Genomic DNA, 9,233 nt, shown 5'->3' with positions numbered 1-9,233 from the left:
ATTCGTTTGCGTTTGTGAATGTATCTTCCTTTCAGTCGCCATGCTTGCGTCGTGTTCAATGGGTTATGAAGGACGCAAAACAAGTTAGTTGAGCGTGTCTTCATGCCGATGGCTATCGATGACTTATGCTGCCAGATGAAGAGAAGTTGAAAAGGAAAGACCGAGGGCAAAGCGGAAAAGAATTCATTTGGATCTTGCTGTAGCTTCCTGGTATTCTCCCATTTCTGTAGAGAATGGAATCGGGGACAACCATAATGTTCCTTGTTGCACATGGCCTATTTTTCAGGCGATGCGAATTAAATGCTGCACTTTATATAACGAACTGCATCGTGAATTTAATGAATGAATGAAAAATATTGTTCCAATAGGATAGGAACATTCTCATTACGCTCGTTAACGCTACTCATCACGTACCCGAGCAGTTCTTACTTGTTGCAAACAGTTCACACACAATGAGGTGACTTGTTTGTCTGAATATACACCACACGATCCGAGTAAATGAATTTAATGGCCCAATGTTGAAACGGATTATTCAAGGTCCATCCATCCTGTCCACTATACGGGCGAACGACATAAAGATCAGCAATTCAAATATTTCACTCCCAAGTGCTAATCGATTTGCTGTTTGCTTGCTCACCTGTTACGAAAAATGAAGCACGTACCACTCGCTACCTGCACCACGAAGAGAGGTGGGTTGGCAAATATTTTTCACTCCATCCACAACCCAACCCAGATCAACAGTGCCAATGCCCGTTATGGCCTGGCAACATGCTCCTGCTTTTGGGGCCTAGCCTGTATGTTCGAATTCAATGAATTCAATTCACACCGTGTTGCTTAAATATTGTCCAACATATTTCCACCCTGCTCACAAACAGTTTAATTAACACACACGCAAACTGACCACTTTGATCGGAAACCACCTGACCAACCGGGGGGAACCACCAAGCGAACCAAAAGACACCTTTTCGGTGATTGGAATTCAATGCTACAAGTCGGGGCGGTTTTGCTTTTGGTGTGTATTTGCTAATTCTTTGCCGGCGGTGCTTTATGATGCGACTTCAGAAAAGAAACCAGTTCCCTTTTTGTTGGATCAGAACTTCAGTTGAGATTGCAAGACCAACTGCACCCGGTTGACCTACTTTCCGGAAGTACCGCTCCACCCCATCAACCATACAATGGCATGCGGATTATCTCCGCTCCGGAGGGAAAACTCCCGAGGTTATTGAATGGGTTTAATGCTTACCCTACGCAGAAACCTAATCCCAGGACTTTTATGTGTGTCTGCAACACACTTTGTAACTGCGCTGGCCAACGATTGGCGGTAGGCTGCAAATGATAAATGCACCACTTAATCGTCTTTACCTTCGAGCGCCCTCTGGCGGCTGATCACGTTTGGACGTGATTAGTCGGGTGGTTGGTAATGATCGTACTCCCTTCTAAATTGCATGCTGGACATATGAGGATGTCTCATTTTTCATCGTGCAAGAATTTCCCTCCGTTAGGATGCGACTTGAAGGTATAAAAAACAAAAGCCCAAAGTTGGTGCTCCAGTGGAAACATCAAACTAATGGCACGAACGTCAATTAAGTACGTCTCGAAGACGAACGGAGTCCTGCACGCCGCGCAAACACTTTCACATCAAATCAGCTACTCCACCTCGGTGCATGTGAGTGCACTGTTCCCAGATCACTAATCGACGGATGTCGATGATTTCTACCATCCCATTACGGGGTTCGCAATGATTGGCCTCTATCGAAAACCGCCAACGTTTCCGATAACGTAAAGTTCCACGTACCTTTGTGAGCGCGCTTTCCGAAATAGCTTTTTGAAGGTCTGGAAGGAAAGTTAGCTCAGTGTGAAGCACACCGGTCGGATAACGATGAGTTTCATTTTTATAAATAATCACGTGTCCATTACTGAGCCGCTTGAGCGTTGACCTGTTGCTGTCAGAAGGGTTCCAATTGTGTGGGAAAATGTACACCACTGCCACTGGGAATGGGGATGGAAAGCAAAAGCACAAGCAGCAACTTCAGGAACATTGAGACATTGTCAATGAATGTCGAGACGATGTGTAGCATGTCTCGTTTATTTCAAGCATTAGCCATTTTTTTCCCGGGCATAGACATTCTGGCGTAATGCCAAAATCCTGTCTACATTCTTCTTTTTTGACACGAGAACCTGACACGAGTGGCGTGTCATGCTGAAGATAATCAGCTCCCTGTTGCCGCTATCGCCCGGTTGTGTGACAGATAATCGTTACATAAGCCTGTGACTTAGGGCTACCCGTTCACCAGTCACCGGTCTTCCAGACTGGTATCGATAATCCTTCAATAATACGCCCTGGTGTAGGGGAGGAGGAGGGTAGGAAAACGATGACGAGACAACGACAACAATTTGCGTTCGTTTACGGGAAGTTATGGACCAACCACCCGAAAATGCAGCCGGGTGGGCAAAACTTCCTCTGACAAATGACTGGAAAATTGGTGTTGTCGTTGGTGACACTTTGAAACAATTTAACAGAAGTGATCGATTTTGCAGTGCGATGTCTGACGCTGAAGACTTAAAATCCGAGTTAATAGTTTTGGAATTAAACATTCAACTACTGACATCTGTATTGTTTCCAAGACTATCATAAGTGTTCTCCAAAACAAAAGCATTTAGCAGCTAATCTTTCCATCTTGAAAAAAGTTCACGTTTGTCCCACGACTCCAACAGCACCTTAAAAGGATCCCGCGATATAAATCTTCGGTGATGGATCGTGTCATCACGCTTTTTTTTTTGCGAAGATGATTCCAACGTTGTCTGTTTGCTGTCGAATGAGATTCAAATCAAAGTCTAATAGCACCACTACACACTTCAGCGCAATGGTTTTTATCGACCGTTTAGTACCCTCCGGCTGCTGATGGCGAATCAAAATGGCTTAAACATTAGCTTCCCATATTGTGCAGCTCTGGGGTGCATATTACTGTTCGTTAGCGTATCCCTTACCATCGCCCACAGCTGCCTTCCAGTGTAAAATCTGTGTTCGAGTGGCAAACGATTGCATTTCATACTGACGCTGGTCGCTGGTTCCAGCTGCAAAGCGTCGCAGTACAAGATGCGTTCGGTCTTGGTGATTGCTTTTGCAGACTTTTATTTCCAACGTCCGCCAACCGATGCTCCGCGATTCTCATTGTTGGACGGTTTTCTACCACCATCGGGTACAGTTGCGTGGAAAATCGTAGCCCTTGTTTTATTCGTCATTGCTCGGATTCTTCCCAACGGTGGGAGGAGTTCTCCCGTTGACCTACATATTCCTGATTTTTCCACGAGCAACTGACAAGATTCTTGGCATATGATGTTTATGCCGTACCGGATTGCCTGTTGCAACAGGGAAACTCAATCACATACGTAATGCGATTTACATTTTTATGAACGTCTGCTTGGAGAATTATGTTACGAAAATTAAGGAAAATGGAAAATTCATTAGAAGCACCCGAACAGATGACAGTGTGGAGATATGAATAGCATTTCATTAAAAACTTTTACATATTTACAATATTCCTAGCATTATCTCTTGATAAATTTAATAAAAAATTAATGTAATCCACTTGCTCGAAAACTATTTAAAATATTACCAGGATCTCGACGTATTGATCGTATCTGTTCAATATGGCTTCCAACCGTTCATCAGCCTGTAACAAATTCATTTCGTTTTGCTACATCTGGAACCTGCCGGTTCGTGTAACTACAAGGGAGTTAGCTGAAAATTAGACGACCAGTGCATCGCTGTTGTCGCACACCGGTATGGCGCGTAGATTATATCGCCCGGTCGTGCAGCGAACATTCCCCGGTTGTACCCAGCGGGCGATGCACCTGCTTCTGTAATGTAATGTGATAGGATCTTTCATTTAGAGCTACCATGCTGCTTATGAAGACATATACTATGCACGGTTTCATCGCCTTTTCTTACGATGCGGGTATTGTGCAGTAATGGACTAAAGCGACTAAAAAAGACACATCTATGAGCTGTGTAAGAAGAGCTCATTAGATGGGAAATTATGCTTCGAGTTGAGCGATTCCCGCTACGGTTAAGCAGTTGAATGAAATCATGAATTTCAAGAGATAAAGATCCCATACTCGTCGTCTTATTGTACAGTATCGCACAGCTTTTTTTTACCCATGTGAAACGCACCGAAATATGTTCAAGCATTCGAATGAGTGCGAAGTGTTGGCATATGAAATGCTAATTTTGGCACACATTACGACAGATGACAAATGCCACAGACCTTACGATCGAATTAACGCCAACCAAAGAAAACGGGGGAAGGTATTTCCAGTGCCTCATCTTTCCTTCTGCGAATGCGTGTGAATTCCTTTCGTTTCTGAGCTCATTTGGGAGCTATTTTTGGAGACACTCTACGCACTGGCTGATGATCATTAGTTAAACAAACTACTTTAGAGTACTTACACTTTCTTCATTCAGCAATATGGGATCTCAAAATCCTGCTCTTTTGGATTCCATTCCATCGAGTTGCGATTAATGGTACAAAAAGGTTCGCTTCGATGTAGGTAAAGGTGCTCGGGAGGTAAAATGTGATGTGATGAGGTCATAGATTCGGATCGGCTCACCTCATGGCCCTTCGGGGCAGACAATCGATCAATCTTCCACGGTGCAATGGGGGAAGCAATGATCAAACGGTCTCGCCGGAGGTCTCGATAATAGCGTTAGCAAAAATCTCTCTCACGACCATGGGACCCCTCTTTAGATCAGTCAACATTAATTATGCATCATCTTGCCACACAAACACACACAGCCTTAGCTAGTGATGCCATTAGGATGCAGTGAGCTCCGTAATTGCAGTTGTGACCGTGGATGACTCGCAAAAGGAGCTTGGAGGTCACACTTTGTTTGGAAGAGGTGCACAAGATTGTGCCAGGTCTCTCAGCGCATTGAAAATATTCTTATCCGCTTTGTAGTTTGTGTGTTAGATTGTGCTATGATTGCTGTTCTTCGTCACAAATCACAGCTTGGAAAGAACTTTTACCAAGCCAACATAAGAAGGCTTGTTCCAGCTTGTACAACATCCCAGTACTGCACTTTGGTGCATAACAAAAAAAAAATCCCCCCGAAACCTTGGTATCAACCCGGTACCATGGGGTGAAACATAGCCAGCGAATGTTGTGAGATTATGATACGAGATGGAGAAGACATGTCTTCGTGCTCGACAGCACAGACAACACACACCTTCTACAACCAGAAGGAAAATGTCGACAATTTTCATACGATGTCATCTTCACACTTCGCGCTGCTGCTTCGGTTGCTGCACGGGCGAAACGTGTCCGTGCCAAAACATCCACTTGGAGTGCCCGCGACCTCAAGAGTGTGACTTTGTGTCGCGTGGTTAACTTCTTGTAACGAAAAACCGTGACTTACGCCACGGTCTTGTTCTTTTGCTTGCTGGCTTGCCGAAAAGAAAGCCAACACGGCGGTAAGCGAAAGGTGAAAAAATAAAAGCACCATGCATATTTCATGACAAACTCGCGGAAAATTTGCCACGTTCGTCCGTTGTGCTGGGTGCACCTTTACGAGCTCCATTCTTGGGGATGCTTGAGACGTTCTTGCAGGCGAACAAAAAAAAAGAAGGATAAATCACCTCCAGGGGTGTTTACACAAATGCTGTACGAAGCATAACACCGCAGTTGAACAAAATGTCGAATGCGCGAATATTCTCGTACGGTGACCTGCGACCTGGTCAACGAAATGGAAAGCCGCTCGGTCACGATCGGACAGCAAATTATGCGTACGCGTGGGGTACTGTATCGAACTCTGGCGATAGAAGTTCCTGCAGGCTATCGATCATTTCCGTGCTGACACACGACGCAGCGCATGATGGTCGGGTCGTGCTTCGGGTCCAAGCTGGGAGTGGACTTCCCTCCCTTTCCGGAAAACTCTCCCTTATCCACCACTTCGAAAGGTCGGTGAAAGGTGGATGTCCGGGGTTTAATATATAAACACACACACAAAAACGCCAATTTGCATTTATTCCAACCTTTTCACCTTTTTCGGGGGCCGCGCGTCGGATTTGCGTACACCATCAAGTCACGCTTTAGCGCCACAAAATCTTTCGCACACTACGAAGTGTGGGGTGGGTTTGAAAGTGAAGTCGAGAGGAGATGCTGTTGCTGTTGGAATTGGGGATTATTTGTGCAAATTGCAGCCGTCCGTGGGTCGGACGGATCAGACAGTTGCTGCATTCGTTATCCGCCAGCGTGATCCAGTCCGCTGATGAAATGACTTTATTATCGGTGCCTCATTAAGAGAACTCTTTTTAGGAACGGGTGAAACTTTCCACTTTTTTTTTAATATTTTAAATTAAAATCCCCTTCCCGGAAGAAATAAAGAATGACAAAGCTTTGCAGAAGCTTTGTTTAATAACCTTGCGAGATCTTCGCAAAAAAGTGCCAAATTCAAAAAAACGTTGCGATTTATTTAAATCAATACAACCATTATCACAATCTGTACCCGACGAGCGCAACGAATGCTTCACAATTAAACCGCAAACCCTTAAAAGGTCGCTTACTTACGTGTGAAAATGTGCAAATTGTGCTGTGAAAAAGTCGCCGTTTTTTTAGGTGTTTGTTGCTGTCATCCCGAAAGAAATTACCCGTTGCCGTGACGACCGCTTTTTTCCGAACGATCCATTAACTGCCACGTGCACGTGGTTTTGCGGTTGTGCGTGTGCATGGAAAAAAGCTTTTATTGCATTTAACGCCTTTTAGGGGTCAATCGACGGTGTGTTCCGTTTCCCGAAAGTCAACCCAAATACGGTGTGCATCGTAATATCGACCGTCGTAGCGTTAAATAATGCTAAATGCGGCCACAATTACCGCCAAATCTTTCTGTCAAAATATGTACCTTCGCGGCGTGCAATTGAGTTTTTTTTATTCTTTATGGTTGATTTAAGCTTTTATGGAGTTAAGATGAAAAGAGAGCCCTCCTGATCAGACGACAAAATCTCCACGGCCGGTGTATCTTTTTTTTACATTGCGTGCTCGAGCATTCCAAACATCATTAAACGTACCTGGCAATGGAAACCATTTCGGAACAACACTTCCGCAATTTGGCGCCGCTAGGGGGAAAAAACACTAGCCGGTTCAGCAAGAGCAGGGCGAATGTGATAAGTGTTTGCCTAAACACACGCGGAGAAGGGAACCGAACGCCACCGAACAATGAAATCGTTTCTCCGGCCAAGTGCTCTTCGCCACAAATTCGCAGTTCCGTGTTTACAGTTCCATCCAAAAAAAAGACCGTTGCGCAACGCGATCGCACGTAGAAAGGGCAGGGGTTAAAGGAAAGGGAAGGGCAAAAAAAATCACCACTAATCAAATTGGTGACTATCAGCCCTCTGGCATCGCGCAGGCTTTTGAAGCTTGTAGGCTTTCCACAAAATGTGCTTTGAAATTTATCGAATTATTGCATCCCCCAAAACGACACGAACAAACCCGATCACATCACCCCCCCCATGCAGTTGTCAAACTGCTTCTCAAGGTCGTTTGCCAAATGGGTTGGTGCCGTGACCAGGATTTGTGCTGCGAGCGCGAGCCGCGAGATTCGTTCGGTGTGCGGAATGATTGATTAACTTTTACCACCGCTGTCAACACTGTCAAAATGGATTTTTGAACGTTTATTTGTGCAGACAAAAAAAACCCATGTACGAAAAAAAAGTGTGCACGAAATGTCAAATGGTAGCATTCAAACGTCAAACACTAAACGGGGTGTGCACTATTGTCCCAAGCCCAACTAAAATCGAATCAGTTCGAACATCTAAGCGATTAAAGATACGACAATGTCGTCAACATCGTTAGACACACCGCTATAAAAATGTAAGGTGAAAAGCGATGAGTTTAGATTTCAAATTAACAAACTTCACACTCACCCCCTTTTAGTAGGATTTAGCTCTCCGTTGCTGCGTATCAAGCTTTGCGTGCTGCTGCGTATAAGCTTTCGATAGTAAATTGAGTTTATGATCACGCTGGCAGGCGATCGTGTTACTGCCGTGATGTGTGTGTGTGCCCTTGCAGCATAATGTAGTTAACGCTCCACGATCAGGGAAATCTCGCACCCTCTAAAGACAGTAGAAAGTTTTCCCCCGTGAATAAAAAAATGCCACAAAACATCATCTAATTACTTACTATAAATATGAAATGTAATCTAATCGTTTTGCTTTGTTTTCTTTTCAGGTGAGTATTTGCCCGCTGGTTGCATTGAATTGAAACTGTGAGCCTTTTTACTCAGCATATGGGGTGGGTAAGTGTTTATGAGATAGCTCCAATGAGAAGTGGCATACAATTTTTCTTCCGATCGATAATTGAGATATTTTATACATATTTATACGACTGTAAAGTCAGCAAAATCGTGCCTGCTTATGAATGCTGAAAGCAAATAGACTTGCTTCTAAAATATGTTCAACTGCCAGTGTTAGTATGTTGAAATGCGGGTATCAATGGGCGTGCATCTATGAGTACAGCATATATCAAAGTTTAATTCGCATGAATGAATTAATGCTGCTTCAATCTCCATTTAATAAGGGCATTTAATGCCCAACAAAACAATAGAAAAGTTTTTCGACTAGTCGAATGATTTTCTGATTGATTCACTCATCAACCGAAACACCACCCTTAAACTGTGTTGCATTTCTTTTTCACACATCTCACACAGCTTGTTTACCGTTAACCTGATACCCATTTTCCGACACAAAAACCATCGCTTTACACCACTTTCTCCGTAGCAAATTGTGCGTTCGGTGGTGCGCCATTCTTCTGTAGGACCGATCGGGCGGTAGCATAGAAATAATCTGCCAGCATAACAAAACTGCCTCGATCGCAACAGTGTACCGCGACCCCGTGGTGCGAGTGTGTGTCACGAGGGCGAGCATGAACTGTACGGCCCGCAGGCCCACCCTGCTGCTGGTACACACAGCTTCTCGTTTCGCTACCGTATTCGCATCGAAGGTAGCAGAAATATGCTTCAGACACAAAGTTTGCCCCCACTGCAGCAGAAGTAGCAATTGTGTGCCGGTTCGGCGTAGAATATGTTGCACATACACACCAAAAGGGGGTTGTGGAAATTGGGAGGGGGAGGTTGGTGGGAGGGGGCGGGTAAACATAAAAACACATAGTTCCACTATCCACAATTGCAGTTGCCGCTCACGTACGAGAACAAGTCGTCGATGCTGCGGGCCTTGCGCGAT

The 9,233-nt window shown here is 44.6% G+C and overlaps 1 protein-coding gene across 5 annotated transcripts in view; it reads left to right on the top strand.

The window, feature by feature from the left end:
* LOC125763349 (uncharacterized) overlaps positions 1-8,983 on the top strand; it is a 162,740-nt gene extending 153,757 nt beyond the window's left edge. For all 5 annotated transcript variants that reach the window (XM_049426390.1, XM_049426392.1, XM_049426391.1 and 2 more), the window contains one exon: positions 8,224-8,983. In XM_049426390.1, coding sequence (XP_049282347.1) covers positions 8,224-8,256 — 33 coding nt within the window. In that variant the 3' untranslated portion in view covers positions 8,257-8,983. The remainder of the gene's footprint in view (positions 1-8,223) is intronic.
* The last annotated feature ends 250 nt before the right edge of the window (positions 8,984-9,233 follow it).

The sequence above is a fragment of the Anopheles funestus genome, chromosome 2RL, assembly GCF_943734845.2.
Source record: "Anopheles funestus chromosome 2RL, idAnoFuneDA-416_04, whole genome shotgun sequence".
NCBI classification, from domain to species: domain Eukaryota; kingdom Metazoa; phylum Arthropoda; class Insecta; order Diptera; family Culicidae; genus Anopheles; species Anopheles funestus.
Note: the sequence above shows the minus strand (reverse complement) of the source record. Positions and strands in the feature narration are given on the sequence as shown.